The 27,949-nt window shown below is 46.8% G+C and overlaps 2 protein-coding genes across 4 annotated transcripts; both read left to right on the forward strand.

Annotated features, from left to right (window-relative positions):
- The first annotated feature begins 693 nt into the window (after window positions 1–693).
- On the forward strand, window positions 694–8,613 carry LOC108927029 (E3 ubiquitin-protein ligase NEURL1-like). Its single transcript, XM_029250819.1, has 6 exons — window positions 694–757; window positions 3,480–3,721; window positions 3,812–4,184; window positions 5,965–6,540; window positions 8,094–8,228; window positions 8,378–8,613. Exons 1-6 carry the CDS (start codon window positions 724–726, stop codon window positions 8,611–8,613), a joined length of 1,596 nt encoding a protein of 531 aa, XP_029106652.1. The 5' UTR covers window positions 694–723.
- Window positions 8,614–11,126: 2,513 nt separating this feature from the next.
- Window positions 11,127–27,935, forward strand: slka (STE20-like kinase a). Of its 3 annotated transcripts, XM_018740222.2 has the most exons (19): window positions 11,127–11,935; window positions 16,161–16,325; window positions 16,557–16,605; window positions 17,198–17,347; window positions 17,487–17,559; window positions 17,737–17,931; window positions 18,022–18,103; window positions 18,227–18,358; window positions 18,483–19,091; window positions 19,169–19,299; window positions 20,010–20,133; window positions 20,267–20,446; window positions 21,089–21,181; window positions 23,636–23,765; window positions 23,870–23,994; window positions 24,084–24,272; window positions 25,042–25,167; window positions 25,519–25,632; window positions 25,906–27,935. In XM_018740222.2, exons 1-19 carry the CDS (start codon window positions 11,648–11,650, stop codon window positions 26,050–26,052), a joined length of 3,102 nt encoding a protein of 1,033 aa, XP_018595738.1. In that variant the 5' UTR covers window positions 11,127–11,647; the 3' UTR covers window positions 26,053–27,935. The 3 variants fall into 3 exon arrangements, with proteins under 3 accessions (XP_018595738.1, XP_018595739.1, XP_018595740.1); XM_018740223.2 differs by lacking the exon at window positions 21,089–21,181; XM_018740224.1 differs by lacking the exon at window positions 25,906–27,935 and having other exon boundaries at window positions 25,042–25,195; window positions 25,519–25,586.
- The last annotated feature ends 14 nt before the right edge of the window (window positions 27,936–27,949 follow it).

Consider the following 27,949-nt stretch of genomic DNA (forward strand, 5'->3'; position numbering starts at 1 on the left):
AGATCCAGTTTGCACTCTTTTTCAACATAGTAGTGGACACCTTTGTATGAAAGCCCCAGTTTCGTGGTAATCTGAGGCATGGAATAACCTTCATCTTGCAAAACAACAACAAATTGATGCATTTCTTCACAAAGCTCTTTTCCTGTGGCCATTTTTGAACCCAGAAATGAACTTTAGGAACCCCACTACTGTGCGACCCAAGGCAAGACAATTTACTTGCTTTCTTGCACAGAGTAGTGAGCTTCACCTGTGCAGACACAGTTATAAAGGTTTCTCTACAAACTGGGGCCATGAGCATCAGAGTTCCCCTTTCAACACTGGGGCGATGGCTCTTGAAATGGGCCTTTTCAGTGAGAATATGAAACAACAAATCATAGAACAGGCATCAAAAGCAGTAATAGCCATTTGCAACATTACTGATGATGTTGTGGCTATATTTTTAAATAAATCAATGGTACTATCGTAATTAAAATGAATGTATAAATTCTTTTTCTGGGTCATTTCAAACTTTTGAACTGTACATATAAAATCTGGAGACGCAGAGCGCGTCCGCCGACAGATCAAAGACGACATTAGATACAAATGTAACGGATCTCCACTTAGCTCCACCTTCATGTTGACGATAAGCCGAAACGGGTCGGATTCCTGCACGTGCGGGGCTCTGCACCATGGTAACACTGTAGAGCGCGGGACAGTGACAGACGAGCTGGACCGCAATCCGAAATGGGCGCGCGCGTGACCCGAGACATCCCCTACGGTAAGGAAGATGATGATGATGATGACCATCACCATCATCACCATTATTGATGTTGCCTGGTGTTGTTAATAATAATAATAATAATAATAATAATAATAAAGGCAGCGCTGCCCACCGCTGACCGCGCGCCACAAGTTCCGCTGTATTTCACACACGAGTGTGTGCTACATGATTTATGGATATGACCATTAGAAATAAAGAACTGATCCGTTTAAAATGTCGGAAACGATAGATATATATATACTGTAAAAATTGGGAGATAAACTTTCATTTACCGTGAGTTAAGTGAATCGGGAAAAATGGGTTGGTCGGGGTTTGTTTTTGGAATTATAATGATTCGTACATTTACATGTATTCATTTTATCAGACGCTTTTCTCCAAAGCGATGAGATCTTGGGCGAAATGGGTCTGGAAAAGGTGAGTTTTCAGACCTTTCTTGAACGTAGACAGAGTTTCAGCAGTTCCGAGTGAGAGGGGGAGGTCGTTCCACCAGAAGCAAAAACCTCCGTGCTTTACCTTTCATGTGTGGAACCACCAAACGAGCAACTGGTTGGGGTGTAACGACTGATCAAGTCCTGTAGATATCTGGGAGCAGTTCTATTGGGACATTTGTAGCCATAACCAGGGTCTTCAATTTGATCTGGGAAACTATAGGAAGCCACTGCAGAGAAATGAGTAGAGGAGATAACGTGGGAACACTTTGGCAAATCAAACACCACCCGGGCAGCAGCGTTTTGTATCAGCTGTAGAGGTTTGATGGCAGTAGCAGGCAGGCGACACAGGAGAGAGCTGAAGTATTCAGACACCATGTCACCATGGCTTGAACAAGTGGTTGGGCAGAGTCTGTTGTGAGGTAAGGACGGATCCTGCAGATGTTATGGAGGATGTATCTGCAGGTCCGGGTTGTGGCTTCAACGTGCTGAGTGAAAGACAACTTGAGTCAATCATCATTCCCAGACTCTTAACCCAGGAGGTAGGAAAATGAGTGAGTTGTTCAGTTTGATTGAGAAATCGTGACAGGAGGACAGGCCAACTGGGAGATGAAGAATCTCTGTTTTGGAGAGGCTGAGTTGGAGGTGGTGGTCAGACATCCATGCAGAGATGTCAATAGGCAGGCAGCAATGCGTGTGGAAATTTCTGATGCTCCAAGTAGAAAGGAGAGGAAGAGCTGGATATTATCAGCATAGTACATTTACATTTATTCACTTAACGACACTTTTGTCCAAAGCGACTTACAACAGACACTATGTAGTATTACTAACCCACACACCTTATTCACCAAAATGACTACACTACTTACAAGGGGTTACTCATCCATGCATCAGTGAAACACACTCACACACTATGGGGGAACCTGACAGCATGTCTTTGGACTGTGGGAGGAAACCCATGCAGACATGGGGAGAACATGCAAATTCCACACAGACTGAGCGGGGATCAAAACCACATTCTCGCGCACCACCCAAGTGCTGTGAGACAGCAGCGCTACTCACTGTGCCACCGTGCTGCCCTAGTAGTAGTGGTATTTGAATCCATGCGAGGCTATGACGAGGCCAAGGGAGGAGGTGTAGATCGAGAAGAGAAGAGAAGAGAAGAGGAGAGGACCCAGTACCGAGCCCTGTGGGACACCAGTTGAGAGAGGCAGATCAGAAGAAGGAGAGCTTCGCCAGACCACGTGATAGGATCTGTCAGATAGGTAGGACTCAAACCATCTTAGTGCTGTTCCTTTCATCCCAGGCTCACTAAGAGAGAAGAGTAGAATCCGGTGGTTGACAGTGCCAAACGCTGTAGACAGATCAAAGAGGATAAGGACCGAGAAGCAGTCCTCTAGCGGCTTGGAGAGCAGCAGACGCCGCCAGAAGCGCTGCCTCAGTGGAGTGACCAACTTTGAAAGCAGACTCATATCCATCGAGGAGACGGTTCCAGGGGAGGGAACCAGATAGTTGATCACAGGCCGCCTGCTCTAGAGTTTTAGACAGGAAGGAGAGGAGGGAGACCGGTCTATAGTTTTGGACTGAATTGGGATCCAGGGAGGGTTTCTTTAACAGAGGTGAAATGAGAGTAGTTTTGAAGGCAGCTGGGAAACAACGAGAGGAGGGCGAGGAGATGATGATCTTAGGGATGAAGGTGGAGAGGTGCGGGGAGATGTTCTGTAGAAGTGACGATGGGACATTTCCACAAATCACTGGGGTTATATTCATATTATCTCATTCTTTTTAAATTTACTATGAAATCATTATTTTTTAAATGTATTTCATATGCAGCGGCTCGAAAAGTATTCGGCTCTTTGACAAAATCACACAATTTACCGGATAACAAAACTGATGCTTTAATATTTCTGTTCATGTTATATTTTAATATAAAACAATACTACTCAAAATTAATTATTTTGGGAGCATCAGTTTTGCATCACTTTTTTTTTAAACAAAACCCAAAATGTGTAGTTTGCAGAGACACTTCTCTCCTGATCTGATAACTCCATAAATGAGTCAAACACCATCTGCTATGATCATCTATGTATTTGCTGTTTGAATGTCACTTCTGTAGGAGCTACTGGAGGGATGTGAACCAGCAACGTGGTGGTGTCACACACAAACTGTGTGTCCATAGTCCTGTATCTTTGAGATTTCCAGGTTGAAACATCTAGCTTTGTGTAGCAAACTGACCTCACACACACGCTGTGTGTATTGATCGCAACTCCACCACTTTGCTTCTTCTCCAGACTCTTTGGGTGGGTCGTTCCCTGTCTCTACCCGTCAAAACCCCTTCAAACCCAAGGATGGTCTGAGCGCACGGCCATGTGCCGCCTCCTTTACTGCCCCGCTTCTCTTCCATCCCAGCACCAGGGGCTGCCACATCTGCTTGGACCCTGAAGAGCGAACTGCCACGAGACAGGCCAGCTTCTGCAATGCCATCACCTTTAGCCATCGGCCTGTGGCGCTGTGCGAGCAGGTGCGCCTCAAGGTGGGTGAGCTGCTCAGGAAGCGTTCATTGCTAAGAAACATGCTGTAAGAGGTGTCCTCTCTCACCATGTCCTCCTCATGCACTGCGCAGATCACAAAGAACCAGAGCTGCTGGAGTGGAGCCGCACGCCTGGGCTTCTCAGCCAAAGACCCATGCCTCTTGGACCCCTGCAGTCTGCCCCGATACTCCTGCCCGGACCTGGTAGCGCAGAGTGGCTTTTGGGCCAAGGCGCTACCCGAGGAACTGGCCGACGAGGGGAACATTGTGGCCTTCTGGGTGGATGGGAAGGGTCGCGTCTTCTGTTGCGTGAACGATGCTGCGATTGCTCTCTTCTTCAGCGGGGTGGACACCGCAAAGCCGCTGTGGGCTCTTGTCGACGTGTACGGCTTGACTCGTGCTGTGCAGCTGCTGGGTGAGTCCAGTAGGATGGTGTACCACCTGCGTGTAGCACTGAGCGCGCCAGGTGGGCAGCGCCACCACTGCAGGGCCTCAGGACCTGCTCAACTGCAGACAGTCAAACATCTTAAATGCGGTTCATTAATTGTTGTATGAGTGATAAGGTAAACAACCCCCACTGAGGCCGCATCAGCATTCACAGTTGAACAGTTCTATCTGATGGTCACTAAGAAGAGCTAACACGTCCTTGGATTTTTGCTGCCCATTCCACGTTTCGCAGCACCAGGGACCAGGAAAACGCCAGACACATTTCCCTGTGCTCCAGCTAGTAAATGTTTCCACCTCGATGTGCGCAGAAGATGCCTCATCCCACCACACTGGCCTCTAGGGAACCTCTGTGACCTTAGGACTTCTCACAGAAGACTTGCTCTGGAAAACTACCCCAGCAGGCTCTGTGGTATAGGATGTAGGTCACTGGGATCATAGCCCTTCTTCCTGCCATTCCACACCCCCAAACCCCATGACCTACGGCGCCTGCAACTGTCAGCATAGCGCACAACACACACAAAGGTGACACAGAGTTGTTTTGGGTGCAGCAGCAGCTGCACCAGCAGGAATCCAGGTCACGGCCCGCAGTTGGGTCCCACTCGATGCCTTTAACCCAATGCTGGGCAGCTGGACGGACTATCGTGTGGAATCACTGTTTGCTTTGTAAGCTTTGGCTCCAACCGTTTTCTTTCCACGTAAAACAATCAACGGCACAAAACATGCCAGCGGCAGTGTTACCCATGTCCTGTTACATGTGCGTCCAGCCACTTGTAACCCAGCCTCCATGCCAGACATGCTGAGCAAAAGGAAAATATCAAACTGTGTTGTATTTATATTATTATTCTATATTAGTGTGATTTTTAACACCAGTACTTTGGAAAAGTAGTAAGGAAATATAATTTTTTTAAAAAGTAGTATTTGGGAATATTAATTGTTTATATGTCCGACTAGTTTGCAGAATTCAGCGTAAGGGGATTTGCCACTTAGGGCTACCTGTGTATGGAAATCATTAACTTACCTTCAGAAACAACTCTGTCTTTATATAACTCCTTTCCACTAGGTCACCTCTCAGCACAACATAATACACACACACACACACACACACACACACACACACACACACACACACACACACACACACACACAGACACACACACACACCATCTGAAGCCGCTTGTCCCATACAGGGTCGCAGGAAGCCAGAGCCTAACCCAGCAACACAGGGCGTAAGGCTGATGGGGGAGAGGACACCCTCAGGACGGGACACCAGTCCGTCACAAGGCACCCCAGAGGGAACTTGAACCCCAGACCCATTGGAGAGCAGGACTCGGTCAAACCCACTGCGCTCCCCCTGCACAACATAATATCTATGTAGAATTTTGACAAAGTTACAGATGAAAAGCCGCACAAAGTGATACATAATGAGAATAAGGTTGAAGAAAAGGTTAGAAGGCAACAGAAAAAATAAGTGGGGAAAAAACCATTTGCTCAGTGGCCTTAACAAATAGTGACAAGTGCTGAGCGCAGGTTCAAGGGTGGCCCGCTGCTCCACAGGATGCCCGGTGTCAGTCGAACCGGTGACCATCACGGAACGACGAATGCAGAATACTCAAGAGCCAAGATGAAAGGAGCAGATTCGGTGAAGACATCACCGTTACCACATTTTTCCCCACACTGTTCACCGTTTGCTGTATCCCAGGAAGTGCAGTGCGAATTCCTGCTGGACACACCTTTGTGTTCCTCCACAGGGTGGTCCTGTATGGCTGGGGTCTCACTTTGTGCTCTGTGTCTCCCAACAGACCCCACGCTAGCGCCAGACTACCCGCCGGCACGTTGCTCCCAGCCGGGGGCGCCTCCACAGCCAGCCTTCACCACAGTGTGTCCCGTGTCCCAGAACTGCTTCAACCTGGAGCAGTCCCGGCTCCTGCCTGCACAGCTGCACAGCGACCTGCAGCTCCAAGCACTCTGCGGGACACGGCCTCGGCCGCAGGACGGCAGGACCCTGGCATTCACCAGCCGCCCGCTCCGTGCCCAAGAGACCATCTTCATCACGGTGGCCAAGCTGAGTCCTGCCTACTGCAGCATGCTCACCTGCGGTGTGACATGCTGCGACCCCAGAAGCCTCCAGCCCAGCGACCTGCCCCACTTCCCCGAGTCCCTGGTGGACCGCAACGAGTTCTGGGCCATGAGAAGCGTGCCCATCCCCCTGCACAGCAGTGACATTCTCCATCTTCTGGTGGACCCTGCAGGAAGGCTTCTTGTGAGCCATAATGGCGTTGATGTCGGGGGGTCAGTAGAGGTCTACACAGACCCCTCACGGCCCCTGTGGATGTTCTTCTTTCTGCACGGGCCCCTCTCACAGCTCCAGATCCTGGGTGAGTCCTGCGCAGAACTTTCGCGGTGCCCTTTTTCTCGCTCTTCCGAAAGGGGGCTGACACTGAGCACCTGGCTCACCTGTCGTGGCTGAGCGTGTCTACAAAGCTCGGCTGAGCTCTCCCCCTCACGTCTAACACAGAGGCCCAGTAGGATGAAGCCCAAAGAAAATGTGTCTCTTACTGTAGCTGTGAGCACAATGTCATGAACAGAAGGAGCGATGATGATAATAATAATAATAATAATAATAATAATAATAATAATAATAATAATAATAATACACACACACACACATTTTCAGAACTGCTTGTCCCATACGGGGTCACGGGGAACCGGAGCCTACCCGGCAACACAGGGCGTAAGGCCGGAGGGGGAGGGGCCACACCCAGGACGGGACACCAGCCCGTCGCAAGGCACCCCAAGCGGGACTCGAACTGCAGACCCACCAGAGAGCAGGACCCGGTCCAACCCACTGCGCCACCGCGCCCCCATAATAATAATAATAATAATAATAATAATAATGCACATTTACATTTATTTAGCCAACGCTTTTCTCCAAAGCAACTTACAATGGATACTGTGTAGTGTTACCACTCCACACACCTTTTTCACCAAGGTGCTTTACACTGCTAGATACACTGTTTACACTGGGTCACTCATACATACATCAGTTAGCAGATGCTTTTCGCCAAAGCGAAAAGAATACAAATACAGAGAACAATACAATGAGTTCATTACATCAACAGAAAGATAGACTTGGATGCAGATGCGTGATTCTAAAGTAAAATAAATGTGTCACATTCCACCATATGAACCAGTGTACATCACAGAAGTAGCTGCATAAAGGTTTATGTGTAATATGCCTAATCACAAATTTATTCAACTTTTACATGTTTATCACACACTTAACAGCTCAGCGGAGAAGTGTCTGAACGAGGCGAGTTTTGAGACCGTTCTTAAATGTATTTAACTGTAATTAAATGTACTTAAATGTTGGGGGGAGCGCGGTGGCGCAGTGTGTTGGACCGGGTCCTGCTCTCCAGTGGGCCTGGGGTTGGAGTCCTGCTTGGGGTGCCTTGCGACAGACTGGCACCCTGTCCTGGGTGTGTCCCCTCCCCCTCCAGCCTTCCATCCTGTGTTGCCAGGTTAGGCTCTGGCTCCCCGTGACCCTGAATGGGACAAGCGGTTCAGAAAGCGTGTGTGTGTGTGTGTTTGTGTATTAAATGTAGAGAGATATGCAGCAGTTCTGAGTGAGAGGGGGAGCTTATTCCAAACCTTTGGGTTTTTCATTCTGGGCCTTTTGTGCATGGGGCCACCAAGCGGTCGGGGGTGGAGGGGTGTCGCAGTCTGGTTGGGGTGTAGCGAGTGATTAGGTCTTGTACATGTCGGGTTGTAGATGTCGGGTAGCAGATCCATTGGTTTTGTAGGCTGTAAATAATTATAATAATTTACTCTGCCTGCTCATATCCCAAATGGGTGTGTTATAGATTTTGTAAGATAAATAACAGTATTTTCCTGCATTTTGAGAAAGTATCATGGCATTGTGTGCCTGCAGGATCAGCAGAACTACCTCAACAAGACCCACTGGCCCTTGGCGCACACCCCAGCTCCTCCTCCTCCTCCTCCACCCCCTGCAACTCTGAACCCCCCCTCTACGCCAGTCGTCCAGGAACCTTGGGAAGATTCCCAGGTCAGTGAACCCCCATCCCAGCACTGTAAAATGGGACTGACACTACTACAGTACTCATATAGTGAAGGGCTCCACTGTTCCTCATTGTCCCTTTGTTAAATACCTCCATGAGTGTACAGTAAAACTGTTCATTTCAACATTTTCTGTAGACACATCTCGAAGCTTTCCCATCATTTTGCCAAAGCTCGTCCCATCATGTCCTGCTTCCTCAAGGGAGGAATGCACCATCTGCTGTGAGAACCTGGTGGACACGGTGATCTACACTTGTGGGCATATGTGCCTTTGCTACCCGTGTGGCATAAAGCTGAAGAGTATGTCCAGAGCCTGCTGCCCCATATGCAGGAGGTCTATCAGAGACATCATCAAGACCTACAGCTGCTTGTAGAGTCCATGTATAAGAGGTCCATCACACACATCATCAAGCCTTTCAGTTTGACACGCAGACATCAGTTGGATTAAATGTCTTGATGCATTAGCGTATGAACAAATAATGAGCATGTGTATTTCGTGACGGATGTAGTTTCAAATGAGCACAAATAAAATTAACTTGAATTAAATTGTGTAATTGTTCACACACACTGCCATGTAGTGGATAAAAAAAACTGAAACAATCAGATAAAACGCTGCCACTAAATGTATGACGACACCCTGAGATACATCCATTCAGGTTTTGAGAATCTGACTTTTTCACAAATTTCAGTTAATACTCCTACTTTGGCATTTCTTTGCATTTACGACGACCCAATTTAGATTTCATGCACTTCCCAACAGTTGAGCAGAGTGAGACCAAAGCTACCGAGCAGATGTCTTCTCTGTGATCGAGTATCAGATGCACAAGTGACATGTTTGTGAGCGACTGTGAAGCGTATGGTACGTACAACCTACAAAGGAGTTGAAGGAAGCAGTAAGCATTACCTGCCAAAGGTGATGGAAGACTATTGTATACTGAATATAGTGCTGAGTGTTGTGATTTTCCTTAGAAAATACAAATAAATATTTTAGAGCAAATAAGTAAACATTTCCTTTCATCACCTTCTCTCTGTCAACACCTCCCAGACCATGTGAATAACGTGTTTAGCACTGAACAAGTTGTATCCTAGTATCTAATCATAGACTTCCGCTCACTGACTCTGCTTTTTAACATACAGCCCAAGACATAAATATGCAAAAAACACACACACACACACACACGCACACGCACACGCACACGCACACGCACACACACACACACACGCTTGCTGAAACTGCTTGTCCCAAGCGAGGTCGCGGTGAACCGGAGCCTAACCTGGCAACACAGGGCGTAAGGAGGGAGGGGGAGGGGACACACCCAGGACGGGACGCTAGTCCGTCATAAGACAACCTAAGCAGGATGAGAACCCCAGGCCCACCAGAGAGCGGGACCTGGCCAAACCCGCTGCGTCACTGCACCCACCATTCCAAAAAACATAATACGTAAATTTGCATTGTATAAAATGGTGAGTGTTCCTCGGTGTAGGTCTTTGGCACCAAATTTAATTATGATTTTTATTGGGATACGGATTGTCTTCTGCAATATAAAAGGCAGACAAATGGACATCAGCTAACATACCCTGCATCAACAACATTAATGCTCAAGGTGAGTCCAGCCCGTGCAGGTAGATGGAGGCCTCTCCGGCTGTCTGCCAGCACCCGTGTCCAGGACCTGGGTGCACCACTCACCGTTCCAGCTCAGTGTTTCCGAAGAGGAGCCTCCAGGCTGCTTTGTTGTGGGAGCCCAGGGTCCCCATCCCCCCGTGACGGGAATCAGGCCTGCCTGCTCGGGCTTCACCAAGCTTGCTGTGTAAACAGGTGTTGTTTTGGCGCACCACCCACTTTGAAGGTGAATGCTGTGGTCCAGCAGCTGCTCAGACCACACGTGTACAGAATGACACCGTTCAACCAACTTCTCACCATCACTTGTTACTCTTGTTCTACTGGGTTCAGTCAACAACCAAATCTTGACATGATTAGCAAGCAGGTGGTTTAATGTTCTCATACTGCAATCAGAAGGTCCCAAGTTCAAATCCACTTCCTGCTGTAGTGCCCTCGACTGTGACTAATGATGGTACAGTACTTACCCTGAACTGATGCAGTAAAAATTGCTTAGCTCTACACACTGGTAAATCATTGTAAATTGCTCAGTATGCAAAGGAAACACTTTGCATTGGATAAGGGTTAGTCATTTTCATGTATTAGCAGTGGAAAGACCTGTTAATTGTCCTTCAATATAATTTACACACACTGTGCCCTGATCGTTAAGGCACCAAATCAGTTGTTTTTGAAAGACTCCCATGGGCGTCACACGCTGTCCCACGTATAATGGGAGGAAGTGAAATAAATAAGGAAGCTGTGCCAAAGCACACCCGCGCATTTCTTTCTAAGCCACATCACTCACTTTATTACCCGTGTGTATCATAGAGCACAGGTACATGAAGACAGTTGGTAACTTAGTGGTTAGAGCTGCTGCCCAACTTGGCCCAAGACCCATTGCCTCATTGACCAGAACATCCCTCGGAACAGCGCTTGCACCTCAACCACGGTTGCAGGTTTGAACCCCACCTCTAGGCTCTAGCTCAGCCTGTGCCTGCAACAAGCCAGGTACTCACTCTAGACTAAATTGCTCCAGTGAAATTACCCAGCTGTATAACTGGGTAAATAATTGTAAGGCACTTCTTTGGAGGGAAATGTCAGCTAAACGAATACTGTACATGTCAATGGACTTCGTGTCCGTTTGCGCCTGTGTAAGGGAAGGACACGGAGGACAAACGGAGAATCGACGGCGCCGTAGTGGGAAACGTCAACGTTGTCTTGTTTGTCACTTCCGCCCGCGCGCGATTCCAGTTAGTTGAGCGCTAGTGCGCATGCGCCCCTGCTAACGCGCTTTCCGCGCCGCTGCGCTCGTCGTTCGGAGGGTCGGGGTGTCTGTCTGTGATGGACTATCGAACGCGTTTGGGCCGTCGGTGTGATATCTAAACGAGGGAAGTCTGTACTTTGACGGAAGAGGCAATTTGCTCTTCTTAGTTACCGTTTCATTCCGCTACGAAGGCCGGAGGAAGGAGCGAGGCGAGGCGAGGCGAAGCGAAGCGAAGCGGCCGGTTTCTCTCTCTCTGGGCCGCGCTGACACACACACACACAGCCCGACTCTCTCTCCCGCCCCGGTTCGCCGCTAAACTAGTATTCATTTTTGGACTATTCATTCCCGCGTCTATTGCTCGCCTTTTTCGGCGCGGCTCGGGCTTTTCCGTAGATTTAACAGCTCCACGTCGGTCTGTGTAGGAGGTTTGAACGCGGTGCCCGGTCCGGACCGGTCTGTGTGTTGTTGTTGTTGTTGTTGTTGTGTTATTGAAAGTTAGCATGAAATTTTCCTCAGGCTCAGCTGCTTTTTTCTGAGGCGATGGCTCATGCGGGGGGCGTGCAGTGGCTCGTGTAATAGGACTTTTCCATCAAATGCACGAATAAGCAAAGCGTGTCATCGCCTCACATTTCATCGCGCTGATCTGATTTTCCAGGAAAAACAAACAAGTCGCTCTGCACTGAAAATGTCGTTTTTTAATTTCCGCAAAATCTTTAAATTGGGCGCAGACCGGAAGAAGAAGCAGTACGAGCACGTGCGCCGCGGGCAGAATCCCGAGGAGGTGTGGGAGATCATCGGGGAGCTGGGAGATGGAGCCTTCGGCAAGGTGTACAAGGTAAACGGGGGCCGGTGCTGTACTGGAGTGGGTGGAGGTGGAGGAGGGTCAGGCTTCATCTCTGTGGGGCTCCCATGGGGCACGCTGGATATGATTCACTTCAAACATCTCACCTGGAACTGCAAGGAGAGAAGTGTCACGGAGGGAACTGAGGGCGGTTCCCAGGTGAGGAACATCTCAGGTCAGCGAGGAACGAGACCACCTCCGGCTCCTCCCGGGGAACAGATGTCCCGCTGGATGTCGTGGAAGCTGCGCTCTGTACGGAGCGGTGTGAGACATTTCCGAGATCGGACTAGTGAGGAACAACAACTTCTCCGTTTCCAACGGCTTGAGGAGCTCCAGCTGCACCCGATGGCAGCTTCCGAGGCCCAGGAAGGTCAAATGTTTAGATCAGTTTTGACTTGTTTCGGTCCTGCTCCTGGAAATCCGCTGTGATGCTGACCTTGAGTCAAACCCTTTTTTAGGGCTTTGCTGAATGAACGTTACAGTTCAAATCACATGAGCCTCGCTGTCAGGGCCGCTGAAAGTTCACACTTGCAGTATCGTTCTCCATAGTGGTAAAATCTGTGTTGAGGGGTAGTATGTTAAGTTCTTTTTTTCAGATACATTTATTCATTTAGCAGACACTTTTCTCCAAAGTGACATACATCTCATAGAAAATGTGTGCTTTACCTTAGGAGAAAGAGACATAGCTGCAGATGCGTGTCTTAAGTAGTTTGCTTCCAACAGTATGAATAAAATATGTTCCCTTTAGTGCTTTTTCCCCAACTTGTAGAATGTTTTAGTCCTGACTCATACAGCATTGATTAAATCAATGTAGGAATGAAAAGGAATATTAGCGTTAGTCATATTAATTTTTTCCACTGATGCACTATAGATAAAGTCCAAGAGTTCATAATGGTTGTTGCTGAAAGACAACAACGTGGGAGTGTTATAGTGTCAATTTACATTTGTTTATTTTAAAGATGCTGGTTGATGGGTCCTCCATCATGATTATAGGAGTAGCTGCATGTTTCGTGTTTTGATACTTCAGCTGAACTCAACTGTCATGACATGTTCTGTTCCTTTGCTCAGATTCTGTCCTCCTCATTCTACGTGTGTCACATTTGGCTTGTGATCTTGCATTGTTTAGTTGTTCATTTATCTGATGCTTCTCGAGCTTCTTAGTTGTTTACCCCTTTATACAGCTGGGCAGTTTTACTGGAGCAATTTAGGGTAAGTACCTTGCTCAAGGGTACTACAGCTCGAGGTAGGATTTATAGCTGCAACCGTTGGGTTCAAAGGTAGCCTCTCTAAGCACTACGCTACCAGTTGTTCGTTGTATTCATGTTTTGAAGTAAATGTTCAGGGAGTACTCTGAAAAGCAAGATGCTCCATAGGTGACAGCTTGATTAAATAACACTGAGTGTTGCTGAGGATGTTGCCCGGCCATTTCATAACCCTTTACTTGTGCAACCTCTAACTTCCTGGTCCAGCCTGTTGCCTAATTAGACCCTTCTCTTTTTTTAGTCCTGACTTAACGTCTTCATCGTGGGGGCTTATCGTTGTGGTGCTCTGAAGGGCATGGTCTTGCAAACATGCCGAGAGTGAACAAATCGTGTACGTGTATAGGAGATGCTGTCATTGTCATTTTGAGGTGAACGAAACCCATCTGAAAGAGATGAATTTTGACACTTTAATTTTGGGAGAGACTCAGCAGTTTTGAAGGACAGAGGGAACTCATTCTGCTACATTTGGTCCAGAACCAGCAAATTTTAGATTTTGCACCCCTTGTAAGTGGGGACTGCCAAAGCTCATTAATCTGTCTGGGCTATAGGGAGTGATCAGGTCCTGTAGGTACTGGGGATCAGATCCATTGACTGTCTTGTAAGTCGTAACAGGTGCTGAACTCGAAATGGGCAGCTAGTGGAGTGGTGAGGAGGGGAGATGCATAGAAAAACTTGGGCAGGTCAAAAAAAACTGTGGTGTCCTGTACAATCTGGAAAGGCTTGCTGGCAAAGGCCAGAAGACTGATCACTCTGAAGCTGCACTGAAATACAGGATGCTTAATGTAACGTTCAAGATAATTTATAAGTTTCTGGAGCAGTCTGGAGGCTGACATTCATTTTCGTTTTTCTGAAACCTCAGCCATCTTGGTGTTGAATGCTGTGTCTGTTTCTTTCTGGCCTTGTGACTCCTCAGTAAATGTCAGTGGTGCTCCTCATTGTTGAACATCAGGGCTGGTGCTGGGTGGAAGTAATGGCTCTGAAGTAATGCTTCTTTAAACAGTATGTTAGTAATGCAATGACATCAGCACTTTCCATTTCCAGTCTTCCCACAGAGGTGTGCACAACACATTTACGTTGATTTATGTAGCTGATGCTTTTCTGCAAAGCGACTTACAAAATTACTTATTTACCCATTTATATAGCTGAGTATTTATATTGGAGCAATTTTAGGTAAGTACCTTACTCAAGGGTACTACAGCAGTAGGTAAGATTTGAACCAGTAACTTCCAGATGCAAAGGTAGCAGCTCTGACCGCTAAGCTACCAACTGCCCCACATCACCTGCAGCTGTTCATGTCATTATTATTTGTGTTTTGAAATCAGCCACTCAGTCTAATAGCCAGGGCCTGACTGTGGGTGTTGTTACTCAGGCAGTCGTGCACACTGGTTAGCCTGGATTCTCACATGTCCACAGTGATCATTGTCTTAAATCTGCCTGATTTAAAATCTGATGGACCAAGAGAACATGGGCACACCCTCAGTCTTTCCTGAGACAAACGCTGAGGCCGAGTTTCTAACTCGGGGTGGAAGCCAGATTACTGTGTGTGCTGCTCCGTCGGTTCGCGGAAGCGGGTGTGAGACCCACAATGGAATGCGTGACAGTTGACAAGGTGAGCCTCCATTTGCACATCTAGGTGTGGCCTAACAGAACCAGTGACGTGTGCCTGGGGGAACAAAGCAAATAGAGCAACTGTTGAAAGCCAGGTTCATCCTGCTTTCCTTGAGACCTGCAGGCTCGCAGCCCTGTGCCTTGGGGGGAAGCAGAGAGTAGAAGGGTGTAGAATCCCAGGCAGCCGGCTAACGGGGCAACAGGGAGGGAGCCCTTGGGGTAGCTCTAATTACTGCTAAAATAACTTCGCCAGGAACGAGTCTGTGTTTACAGTATGTTAATGTTGTTCAGAGGGCAGGGTAGCAATCACAAGATGACAAGCTTAGTTGCACTACAGTACAGGAGTACCATGAATCACTCCCGTATTTACTTTTCGACACACTAAGAAATTCATGAATGTAATTCATTTAAGATCAGCTTTTATCTTAAAAGAAACTCTTAATTACCATTGTTTTTATGTGTGGCTTTTTTGAACATGGTCTTTTTTCAGGTTGGAGTGCTTTATAGTTTCACACTATGGTGAAAAATTGTGCAGTTTCTGAATTGCTTTCGAGTGCTACAAGACAACATGAGATGGAGGGCAGGAGAGACATCCTGCATGAGGGACACTGCTCACTTTGTTTCCTGCTCCTGTTTTGATTGGAAATTTCTGTGCTTGTAAAATGTTTCTCATAAGTGTGAGTTGATAGCTCTTTAATTGAGTTTTTGGGTACAAATTGCATGTGCTCTTGAGTTTAGTTCTTAGAACTGGAGTGCTTGCTATGCAAAGGAAGTTGTTACCATATTCATTTTAAGTGGTACAGTTAAACGTCTGCTGATAATTTTGCTGTTACAGGTATTCCTCAACACAGATGAGACGAATTTGTTTTGATAGTTAAAAATGACAGGAGGTCTTCACCTGCCTTGTCTGCCTTCACTTTATTTGAACTGTGCATAACTAAGAGCTGAGCTTTAGCCAGCAATGTACACAGCCAGGGGTCCATCGTGTGCAGGTCTGAGACGCTCAGCCCTTGGGCCGTTGGACCGAGACAAAGGGATAGGGAACCAGCCCTTTTAGCACTCTCCCGCTCCCATCTCCAACCATTTCCTCTGAAGTTTTGACCTCGTGACCGGAGGAAATGATGTAATGGAGAAGCAGTGTGAAATGCAGACTCTTTCTAACACTGACCCTGTACTACCTCTACACACTCTACTTTACATAGCTCATGCCTTCAGCCTTCACACTGATCTGCAGCTGCTGGCTGTGGGCTAAAGGCTGGAGCTGTGTGTCTGTCTGTCTGTCTGTCCAGTCACTGAATGACCAAATCTCTTCCTGTCTGGGTTTCCTGGCTGTTGCTGCTCTGCACCAGGCTCAGAACAAGGAAACAGGAATTCTCGCGGCTGCCAAGGTCATTGACACGACAAGCGAGGAGGAGCTGGAGGACTACATGGTGGAGATTGACATCCTGGCCTCCTGTGACCATCAGAACATCGTTAAGCTGCTCGACGCCTTCTACTATGAAACAAAGCTATGGGTATGTGACTTAGTGGGAGATCAGTCTCTCCACTTGGTGTAACACCAGGCAACGCTGAAGCTATGTTGTAAGAATGTTGACAGTGATGTGAAGCTAATGAGCAGATGCCTCTGTTTATGGTATAGATGATGGCTGATATGATGATAAAAGGGCTTTGAGATTATTGTCCACATTGTTGATTTCACATCCAATTGAACCTGTTTCTGTGATGTTTTCTGTTCACACATGCAGATCCTGATTGAGTTCTGTGCCGGAGGTGCTGTCGATGCCATCATGTTGGGTGAGTGCTATATATAATCAGTGTGTAAAAATAAAACTGCATGATTTAACACTGTATTAAGGGGCAGTGTTGCTTGGAGCAGCAGTAAAAGTGTGTACCTCTGTGGTACCTCAGGCTGTCAGGGTGTGATAGCATCAGGCTATGTGTACTCATCCCTTTTACCAACAGAAACATACTTTATCAGTTTAAAAAAAAAAAAAAACCTGATCAGTAATGAAAGGAAGCCCATATAAATGTAGTAAGATGAGTTATAATGTTTGTGAATGTTGTCAAGAAAACAATACAAAATAGCTCAACTTCTCAAGATAATATGTGGTCTGTAGACATGAGATGTTATCTTACTGTGGCCAGAGGGTCCTGGAAGTGAAACATTTCACTGTGCAACTACACTTGTGAGCTTAGGTCCAGCTGCAGTAACATCCACAGTATCACACAATAAAGTGAGTGTGTGCTAGCCTGCAGTGACAGGGACCCTCACATGACATGTCACAACTAGAGCTGTAGGAGCGATGAGCATTGTTGGTGACTGGCAAAGGTGGAGGATGAGTGGTGTGGGGGCAGGAAGAGGGTGATGTTTGTAGACTACTTACAGAACTGGAGCGCCCCCTGACGGAGCCCCAGATCAAGGTGGTGTGCAAGCAGACCCTGGAGGCCCTGATATACCTACATGAGAACAAGGTGATCCACAGGGACCTGAAGGCTGGGAACATCCTGCTCACCCTGGAGGGCGATGTCAAGCTGGGTCAGTTCAACACAGCGTTGTTGTTGTTATTGTTGTTATTATTGTAGAAAAACTTGGTTATGGGTGATGCGTAGACACACTGAAAGGCCGTCTACTTTTCAAGGCTAACTTCATGATAGCACACTCTCTCTCTGGTCAGCTGACTTTGGTGTGTCAGCCAAGAACACAAAGACTCTTCAGAGGAGGGACTCCTTCATTGGGACGCCGTACTGGTGAGTCACACCCCCTTCCTCTGTCTCTCTTTGCTTTGACGTACCACTGAAATATTGGAATAGGTCAGCGTGACAGGCACTGTGCTTACCAGATTTAAAGCACCTCATACCGCCCCCACCCTCCTCTCCACCTGGCTCACATTGCTGTGACTCACATCGCTGTGCCTCACCCTGCAGGATGGCTCCTGAGGTGGTGATGTGCGAGACGTCCAAAGACCGGCCATATGACTTCAAGGCTGATATCTGGTCTCTGGGCATCACGCTGATTGAGTTGGCGGAGATTGAGCCCCCGAACCATGAGCTGAACCCCATGAGGGTTTTACTGAAAATAGCCAAGTCAGAACCTCCCACTCTTATGCAGCCATCACGATGGTGAGGCCTGGAAGCTCCTCCCGCAACCTCACTGGTGTGTCCTACATGTGTTGGTCAGGTACTCACTGCGACAACGTTGCTCTCTTGCAGGTCCCCGGAGTTCAATGACTTTCTGCGGAAAGCACTCGACAAGAATGTGGACAACAGATGCAGCAGTGCTCAGCTGCTGCAGGTGACCGTTGGTTTCTGACCATTTACCTTTGTCCCTTTCTGACCGGGAGGGAAGTTGCTGGGGACGTCTGGGGCAGCTGCCATCAGGTCTTTGCTGACTGGGTGGTTTTCACTCCTTGCGCAGCACTCGTTTGTTACAAGTGTGAGTGACAACAAGCCCCTGCGAGAGCTCGTAGCTGAGGCCAAGGCTGAGGTAACAGAGGAGATTGAGGAGGGTAAGGAGGAGGAGGAGGACGAAGAGCCCGACCCACAGCTAGTGAGTGGAGCTCAAGCCTGACCGTACCACATTCTGTTGCTTTGCAGAAGACTTTCTCCACCTTGTGCGTCAGGAATTTGGCTGCCCTGTTGTGTCTGGGCTACAGTGTATGTGCTGTTTGCAGGTGGAGCCCGGACACCATCGCGCGCCATCCGACGTGAGTGCGGGCAGCTCAGAGGATGAGAAGCTCTCGCAGTCCACCTCCATCCTGGGGTCTGTGACGGAGAAGAAGGAAGAGGAGAGCGCTGAGGAAAAGGCCCGTGACAAGCTGTCTGACAAGGGCGTCGTCGCCGGTGAGGCCAACGAGTCGGAGCACAAAAAGTTGACTGAGATGAATGTTTTGGAAGGTGCCAGCGAAGATGGCGTCGGCAAGGAAGCACCTCCAGCCAGGCCACATGCTGCACTACGTGCTCAGCAGCCACTAAAGACCACAGATACAGAAGTGCAAGCCAAGGAGGTGGTGGAGGACAGCAAGCAGGAGGAGGAAATGTGCCCTGCAGAGGCACCTGAAGGATCTCTGTCCCAGAACAAAGCAATAGACACCTCTGTAGACGTACCTCCAGAGGTGTCCAGACAGAGTGAGGCAATTCCCTCAAATGCAGACAGCGAGAAGGAGGAGAAGGACTTGGACTCAGGGAACAGTTCTGTCGCAGAGAACAGCAGTGGTGAAGTGAACCTCTCCATCTCAAGCTTCCTCTCTAAAAACAGTGAGTCTGGATCCATCTCTCTACAGGTGAGCTTCAGGTGAGACACGCTGTTGGCCCAGAGAGCTGCAGGGAGCTGCCGTGACAGCCTTCCCCTTCTCTGTAGGACATGAAGCGGCAGAAGAAGACCCTGAAGAAGACCCGTAAATTCACGGTGGACGGTGTGGAAGTGAGTGTGACCACATCAAAGATAGTCACTGACAACGATACCAAAAATGAAGAGATGAGGTTCTTGAGGTAAGATGAGTAAAAGATTGTTTCAGGAGTGCAAAATGAAATTTGTGGTTAAACTGGTTTTTACTCTGGTTGCACTGTTGGAGGCTCACAGTGCAGTGTGAGAGCAGTGGCCTCACTGTGTACATGGGGCAGGTGTGAGCTTTGTCCTCATCTTCACTGTTTCCTCAGTTTATGAACTTTTTTTAATTACTGCTAAATCACAAAGGTACAAAATACAAAGTTCCCTTGACTTATTCACCAGTTATTTTGACAGAAATGGTTATGATAAGCAGACACCACAAGACTATAAATTTCAAGCTAAATTAAAGTTTTCCATTATTTAAAACTGAAAATGTAAATTTGTCGACTGACTTATGCTGTAATCATGTGTGAACTTGTTGATCACCGACAGTCTGGAGCACCAGGCATGAGCTGTAAACACTGGAAGTGAGTTGAATTAAAGTGGACTGCTGCTGTTTGGGTGCTCATCGCTATCATGGTCTGGTTGGATGGCAAGCACAGGTTGCTTTCACTCTGCAACTAATTTTAGAAAATGAATAATTGAAGAAAATACAATTACAAATATTCTCCATCTTGTTTATTTTTAACTCATTAACACAATGAGCTTGTGTGTCTGCTTTGTGTATGTGAACTGTGTGTAAGCTGTGTCTTCACTGTAGACTTGCCCTTTCTCTGTGCATGTGAGCCATGGTTCCCGCTATCATCCACAGGCGTCAGGAGCTGCGAGAGCTGCGGCTGCTGCAGAAGGAGGAACAGAGAGCACAGCAGCAGCTAAGCACCAAATTGCTGCAGCAGCGTGAGGGCATCTTCCGCCGCTTCGAGCAGGAAATGGCGGTGAGGACTGCCCACTTCGGGGGGGGGGCATAGTGATGAACAACATGGAAATGTAGACCGAAAGGGGTTCAGCTGCACTTGTAAAAGCAATGTTATGTCCCTGTCACTAAGAGGGTGACACTGTGTTGTTTAGGGCAAGAAACGCCACTATGACCAGGAAATGGAGAGTCTGGAGAAGCAGCAAAAACAAACGGTGGAGCGTCTGGAGCAAGAGCACACAAACCGCCTACGTGACGAGGCCAAACGCATCAAATCAGAGCAGGACAAAGAGCTTGCCAAGGTCCAGGCTGCCATGAAGAACCGTAGGAAGGAGGTTTGCCATCTCTCCCCCTTCGTCATTAATGATCCTTTCTGTCATTCTGGTGACTGCCTGGTGATTGGGCTGGTGGCAAGGTGTGTCAGTCAGAGTGGAGGCTTGGCAGGTGAGGTCGCAGGACTAGCAGGTCACAATTGATTTGTGTTTCTGGGCTCAGTTTCCATCACGTGAGTGACTCTTGTGGCCCAAACTGCAGGTCTCGGTCTTTGCACTGTCTGCTACTCATGGTCTCCTGTTCTCTCCACTTCAGAGAATGTGGGGGCTTCTTTCTCTTTGCACTGAGTAAATTGCGCACCTTCTGTTGTTTGGGACCTCAATCAGAAGCACGCTAATAGTGCACAAGGCTGCTGTCTCCGCCTGCAGGTGGGGTGGGGATCTGCTGGTGAAGTGCAAGGCCTTTAAAGATGCATCTACATTGTCAGACTGAGCTTGGCTTTGGCATTACTAAGAGGTGCAGGTGTCTTGTGACGCACTGGGAGCTGATTCTCCCGAGAGGAACAGTCTGAGAGCACTTAGGGAGGAGGTGACTGGTGCTGACTCCACCCTAAAGGGTGGGCAGTCCCCTCCCTGCATTGCTGCTGCTGTGTGCCATATTGAAGATAGGCATGTTCTCCATACCTGTGGCTGCTCACACCATAGGTGAAAGAAGAAGTGGGCCTCTCCCCCAAACACATGAGAAAACAGCTCATGAAACGTTTAAAAGAGGATCTTTCGCACATCGAACATGAAGAGGTAATTTAGCTGCCCTCATCGCCGCTCTGACGTTTTACCATCACTCTTGATGTCTCTGCCTATCTTTGACCTTTAATCATCACTCTGCCTATGTCTGCCAGTTGGAGCTGTTTACGAACCCAGAGTTTCCAGCGTTTTCTAGCCCTGAAGAGTGTCACTTGTAGAGTCCTGTCCTGTCCTGCACACATTGCCACCACCTTGAATGACAGAGGGTGTGCCCTCAGCTGGGGTTGGGGGGGGCTTGACATCACTGTAACATGTCTTTAGTGCAGCTCTGGCTGGACTTGATCAACAGTGTTGAAGAACAATAACTTCAATAAAAGTAGAACACAGACTTCAAGGCCTAATTAGAAGAAAGGTGTGAAAATACAGGAGAGTTTTTAATATACAGATAGTCCCCGGATTACAAACGAGTTCTGTTCCTCAATCTGTCTTTAAGTTGGATTTTGACTTTAGTTGAAAGTTGGAACAGTTAGGTATGGCGGGTATCCAACATCACTTTGTCAGAGGTTTCTTAGTATATCGTGTACCTTTCTATGCATAAAAAAAACATTAAAGAAATACTCCCGGATACACTAAAACATGTTTAATATACAACCCCAATTCCAACAAAGTTGGGACACTGTAAAATGTAAATAAAAACAGAATGCAATGATTTGCAAATCTCATAAACCCATATGTTATTCACAATAAAACACAGAAAACATATTGCATGTTTAAACTGAGGAAATGTACCATTTTAAGAAAAAAATAAGGTAATTTTGAATTTGATGGCCGCAACACATCTCAAAAAAGTTAGGACAGGGGCAACGAAAGGCTGGAAAAGTCTTACTAAAAAGAAACAGCTGGAGGAACATTTTGCAACTAATTAGGTTAATTGGCAGCAGGTCAGTAACATGATTGAGTATAAACAGAGTATTTCTGAGGCAGTCTCTCAGAAGTAAAGATGGGCAGAGGTTCACCAATCTACGAAAAACTGCACATCTGGAATGGGCAACTTGCACATCTGGAAAGGCACTATCAATACTGAAAGGTGTATACAGGTTTTAGAGCAACATATGCTTCCATCCAGACAATGTCTTTTTTAGGGAAGGCCTTTTGTATTTCAGCAAGAGAATGCTAAACCGCATACTGCGTCTATTACAACAGCATGGCTTCGTAGTAGAAGAGTCCGGGTGTTGAACTGGCCTGCCTGCAGTCCAGACCTTTCCCCAATTGAAAACATTTGGTGCATCATGAAACAAAAAATACGACAGAGAAGACCCAGGACTGTTGAGCAGCTAGAATCCTGTATCGGACACGAATGGGACAACATTCCTCTCCCAAAACTCCAGCAACTGGTTTCATCAGTTCCCAGATGTATACGGACTGTTATTAAAAGAAGAGGGGATGCTACACAGTAGTAAACAAGGCCCTGTCCCAACTTTTTTGAGACGTGTTGCTGCCATCAGATTCAAAATTACCTTATTTTTTTTCCTTAAAATGGTACATTTCCTCAGTTTTACATTTTACATTTTACAGTGTCCCAACTTTTTTGGAATTGGGGTTGTAACAATACAGTAATAGTAATAAAATGTACTGATAATATAACTACAGTATTTATAATAGACATAGAAAGAGATGATAAATGTTACTACTGTGATGATGAACAGAGGACACGGAGGAGGCTGGACCCAAGTGCAGGATCGTTTATTCAGAATGAAAGGACTAGGCGTGTTTGCGTGGTCAGTCGGTCAATCGGCAAACTGAACGGAGGCAAGGATCTGAAATCGTGGTCGAGGGACAAGGCAGGTGGTTGTTATCATAGAGACATGGAACAGGACTGGGGAATGATGACGGACGACTTGGAAGAGCAAAGCGAGGTAGGTTTGAGAACTCAGAGGGGACGGTTGTCTCAAGTGAGATTCCGCAACTGGGAATAGATTGAGAAGTGTCTTTTTTATAGCTGAGTGCTCTCTTAGAGCGAGAGCGCGTGTGTACGTGCAAAACATTAAACATTAGTTCACTTTTACAATGTTCATTGGTGTTTCACCTTTTGCTTTATTATTTCCATTTTAGTTTCAGTTCTGATAGTTTTCATTTTTTTGATGCATCACATTTATGCTTTGGTGCCATGGTTGGGAGGGAAAAAACAAAAAAAGCCAAAGACAGTAACACACACAAGACACTTAACGGCAACGTGGTCCGACTGAAATGAAGGAAGTCTGTCCTACCTCGTGCTCACGTTCCCTCCCCATGAGCCAGTGAACTGCAAAGTAGCGCCTGTTTGTTACTACGAATCATTGTATGTAACTCGAATTTTTAACATAATAGGCTTTACGGGGGGGGTGATTCATAACTACGGGTTTTACGCAAGTTGGACGTTCATAGCCCGGGGACTGCCTGTACTGTGTCCTGAGTTGACCTGTGTTGCTTATGCAGTGAGTTGTGCTGTGCTGGCCTGTGTGTCTACAGGAGCAAGAGTTCCTGCAAAAACAGCAGCAGGAGCTGGACAGTGCCCTGAAGAAGATCATCCAGCAGCACAAGCAGGAGATCGCCAACATCGAGCGCGAGTGTCTCAACAGGAAGCAGCAGCTCATGAGAGGTCAGAGGTTACTGCCACATCACACCTTCATTCTATTCATCACCACCACAGCTTGCCTAACCTGGCCTACTGCCCTGCTGCTAACATGGCCTGTTCCTCCTCAGCACGGGAAGCTGCTTTGTGGGAGCTGGAGGAGCGCCACCTGCAAGAGAAACATCAGCTCCTGAAGCAGCAACTGAAGGACCAGTACTTCATGCAGAGACATCAGCTGCTGAAGAGACATGAGAAGGTATGACCAGGACTATATTCCACGTGTCCATGTAGAGACAACCATTGTGAAGCGTGTGTCTAACGTCAGTCTATGTATGTCTGCTGCAGGAAATGGAACAGATGCAGAGCTATAACCAGAGGCTCTTGGAGGACCTGAAGATGCGCCAGGCGCAGGAGAGGAGTCGGCTGCCCAAGATCCAGCGCAGCGATGCCAAGACACGGATGGCCATGTTCAAGCAGAGTCTACGCATCACCCCCAGTGGAAACCCAGAGCAAGATCGGGAAAAGATCAAGCAGGTACTGGAGCTCATTTGCACTGCACTCACACTGTACTGAATCAGTGCTTGTTTACTCTGCACTCTTGCTCCACTAAGCCCCCAAATGCTGCTTCTTTACACTGCTCTATCACTTCATAACATCACAGCTCATTTACACTGTTACTGCACAATTTCACTATGCAGCACTCCTATGTACCAGACATTTACATTACATATACATTTGCTTTGCAGACACTTTCCCTAAAGCCATGTACATCTGAGGAAAAATGAGTTCATTACATCAACAGAGAGAGACTTGGATGCAGATGTCACTGCACTTTATCCTGCAGTGTTTAGTTTTGTAGCTTGTTGTTCTAAACTGTTGTAGTAGTAATAGCATATGTTGTCCTCTATTTTCACACCGTGGTCCAAGAGAAACACTATTTCACTCCTGTCAGTGTCCTAAATATATTATGGGAATGACAAAGTTCACTTTGACATGTGATTCTAAAGCACAGTTAATTTGTCACATTCCACCATTTGAACCAATGTACATCACATGAGTCGCTCTGTAAAGGTTTATCCCTTATTTGACAATTTCTAATCACAAAATTATAAACATTCACATCACACTCATTTACATTGCACTCTACTGAATTGCTGCTCATTTTGCAGTGTGCTGTTACTGCACAGGCACATTTTTTGTTTACATGTGGCAAAGATGTGGGTGTATAAAACATAAGTGCGTGTCAAAGAATGTGAGAACCTGTAGCGGTGGTTTGAACCTGACATGTCTGGCGCTTGATCAGTTTTCATTCCAAGAGGACAAGAGGCAGAAGACGGAGCGTCTACACCAGCTGCAGAAGCACGAGAATCAGCTAAGGGACCTGCAGCTCCAGGGTGAAGGCAACGTGCGGGAGCTGCAACAGCTACAGGTGTAACCCAACCCTGGACCATTACATGGTGATGTGCACTAGTGAGGCATACAGACCATTATGCTGCGCTGAATGCTAATGAGGAAAACAAATGTTATACTGTGACTCGTGCTATCGAGGTGCACGGACTACTGTATGGTGGTGAACACTAACGAGGCATCAGGACTGTCACGAGCACCAATGAGGTGTACAGACCTTTACGCAGTGATGACCATTACAACAAACGCCAACGAGGTGTACAGACCTCTACATGGTGATGACCACTAACGAGGCGTGAGGACCATTACGATGAGTGCTAATAAAGATTGTTGCACAGTGACGAGTGCTAACGAGGATTATTTTCTCCAACAGAATGAGAAGTGTCACCTTCTGGTTGAGCAGGAGACACAGAAGTTGAAAGAGCTGGATGAAGACCACAGCCAGGAGCTGAAAGAGTGGAGGGAAAAACTGAGGCCCCGGAAGAAGGTAAAGTCCCTCTGGCCCCCAGGCCACCTAATTATAAGATGGAGAAAAGTGTCAAATAAATAAAAGTAAGGTAGGTGCTCCAGCTGAACAGGAAAACAGCAGCTGAGTTTTGCAATGATTCCATAATTTCTCTGAAGTTTTAGTGTTGCACCCCAGTGTCTTTCTGACAGATTCAGAGCTGTCTGACACATTTGTCTATTTCTCTTGCTGTAAAGCAATGTGAGCAATAATTTAAATATTGCTGAGGGCTGCACTGCTCTGTGATGTCTCCAGGCTCTAGAAGAAGAATTCTCCAGGAAGTTGCAGGAGCAAGAAGTCTTCTTCAAGATGAGTGGCGAGTCAGAGTGTCTGAACCCCTCTGCTCAAAGTCGCATCTCCAAGTTCTACCCGGTTCCTAGCGTTGAGTCATCGGGGCCGTGACCACACAGCTGCCGCCGTGACCACAGAGCTGCCACCGCACCCTGCAGCAGTCGCAACTTTGTGGCTGAGTTTTGCTTTTCATCCCTTTGCAGACAACTGCAGCTGTGCAGTGACACAACTTTGTTTAGAGTTTTTTTTTTTTTTTTTTTTTTTTTTTTTTTTTTTTTTTTTAAAACTTCATTTCAGGTGGTTTCTTTTACTTCTCTAAGATGATTTTTCTAATCTTTGGCAGTAATCGCATTGAAATGGGTCCAGTTTTACATTCTTCTAGTACAGGTGCTGATTATAAATGTTGATTTGTGCTTGCTGTCTGTGTCAGACGTTTCCTTTGGCTTCCCTCACATAACGAATGTAATTTGTTCCTCAAAACCTGCTCGAGAGGTCAACTCTTATTTGCCATTGGTCGAAACTGAACAAATCATACATAGCTGAGCCACAAAAGATTCACCCCCCCCCCCCTTTTTTTTTTTTGCCCTAATCTGTGGCTAATTCCTGCCTTTCAAACGTTAAGAAAATCAAGTTTAGCCCAAATGCAGAATATCAGAACACTCCCTAAGTAGCCAATTCTACTATAGTTATTGGACTAACAATCACGGCTGAACTATTTCTGAATTGTTTGTTGCAAAATAACAACATGAAATCACAGAGAAGCAAATTTATTACCTAAAGTTTTCAACTGAAGGCTTTGCTTTTCCTTTTCATTTGGTACTTTAAAACCTTTTTTATCAATCATTATTATCATTGATGGTTTTACTGCATAAGTCAGTTTTGCTGAGAGATGCTTGTGAACAGAAATGTGTAGAAGCCACACCCCATTGGGGAGAGCTGATCGATGGCAGCAAAGCTTCTGTTCTGAACTGAAATGTTTCTCCTAAGGCTTTTCTCCTGTGCCTTTCTCCTGTAACTTATGCAAAATTTAGCGTATAAATTATATGTGCTTTTAACCGCACGTTTTCGTAATTTAAGCACTTGTTATGCGAGGGAAGACTGTATAGCATTTTTCTGTTCTCGTTGCTGGTCAGGTAACAAGCTACGATGTGACATTTTTCTTTATAAATCGAATATGGTCCAAGCTGTGCTCCAGGTTATGAAAATGAGTCATGTTGAGGATGTTCCGGAGGAAACGAGCAGACGAAGAATCCTGACATCCTGTTGATGGACTGCGTAGCTGCTTTGTACCAGGACCCCAAGTGACTCTCACAAATGGTGTGATAAAGGCTCTTGTGTCAGACCCCTGGCCCTCTGGTGTGGGGGGTGGAGCTTCCCTTGAGCATCTGTTTGGTCTGAGATGGGGTCATCATCCTTACACAAAGTAGCAGGTGGTGCAGTGGTTACAGTCATAGACTTGTAGCCTGACAGATGGTGGTTCAAGTCACATTACTTCTTACTGCTGCAGTACCTTTGGTCAGGGTACTTGAATTACTCCAGTAAAAATACCCAGCTGTGAAAAGGGTCAGACACTGTATGTTGCTTTGGTTAAAAGCATCCAGTAATCAATAAGTTACAGTAAAAATTAGAATAGACAAAGTGCTCCTGTCCTCAGTGTTGCTCGTCTGGTGTTCCTGTATAATCTGTGAGAGCTGTTATTTTTATATGGACTTGCTTTTTAAGGAAAAATAGCTGTATAATCTTTAATTATCGCCATATTTTTATAAAAATGTTAGAAGCTGTGCTACTTTTTGTCATTTGATGGCCAAGGTGGCGACTCGCAGGCAACAGCGTCAGGGCTGTAGGAACAGACTGTTTTATGAACAATTGCAATGTGTAAATATAAATCTCAGATGCCAAATGGGTCTGTCAAGTCCATTCAAATGGAGATTTATAGAAATGGTGTGTGTTTCTCAGAGCTGGAACTGAGTGCGTGCGTGCGTGCGTGCGTGCGTGCGTGCGTGCGTGC

Source organism: Scleropages formosus, chromosome 4, assembly GCF_900964775.1.
Source record: "Scleropages formosus chromosome 4, fSclFor1.1, whole genome shotgun sequence".
Classification (NCBI taxonomy): Eukaryota; Metazoa; Chordata; class Actinopteri; order Osteoglossiformes; family Osteoglossidae; genus Scleropages; species Scleropages formosus.

What these genes read in the sequence shown, in the direction of transcription:
- LOC108927029 (XM_029250819.1), top strand. Translation starts at nt 724, where the DNA reads ATGGGCGCGCGCGTGACCCGAGACATCCCCTACG. An exon ending in TGTAGCACTGAGCGCGCCAG is followed by an intron (nt 4,185 to 5,964) that starts GTGGGCAGCGCC and finishes GTCTCCCAACAG; the next exon opens with ACCCCACGCTAGCGCCAGAC. An exon ending in CTCACAGCTCCAGATCCTGG is followed by an intron (nt 6,541 to 8,093) that starts GTGAGTCCTGCG and finishes GTGTGCCTGCAG; the next exon opens with GATCAGCAGAACTACCTCAA.
- slka (XM_018740222.2), top strand. Translation starts at nt 11,648, where the DNA reads ATGCGGGGGGCGTGCAGTGGCTCGTGTAATAGGACTTTTCCATCAAAT. An exon ending in CCTTCGGCAAGGTGTACAAG is followed by an intron (nt 11,936 to 16,160) that starts GTAAACGGGGGC and finishes GCTCTGCACCAG; the next exon opens with GCTCAGAACAAGGAAACAGG. An exon ending in GAAGCAGCAGCTCATGAGAG is followed by an intron (nt 23,766 to 23,869) that starts GTCAGAGGTTAC and finishes GTTCCTCCTCAG; the next exon opens with CACGGGAAGCTGCTTTGTGG.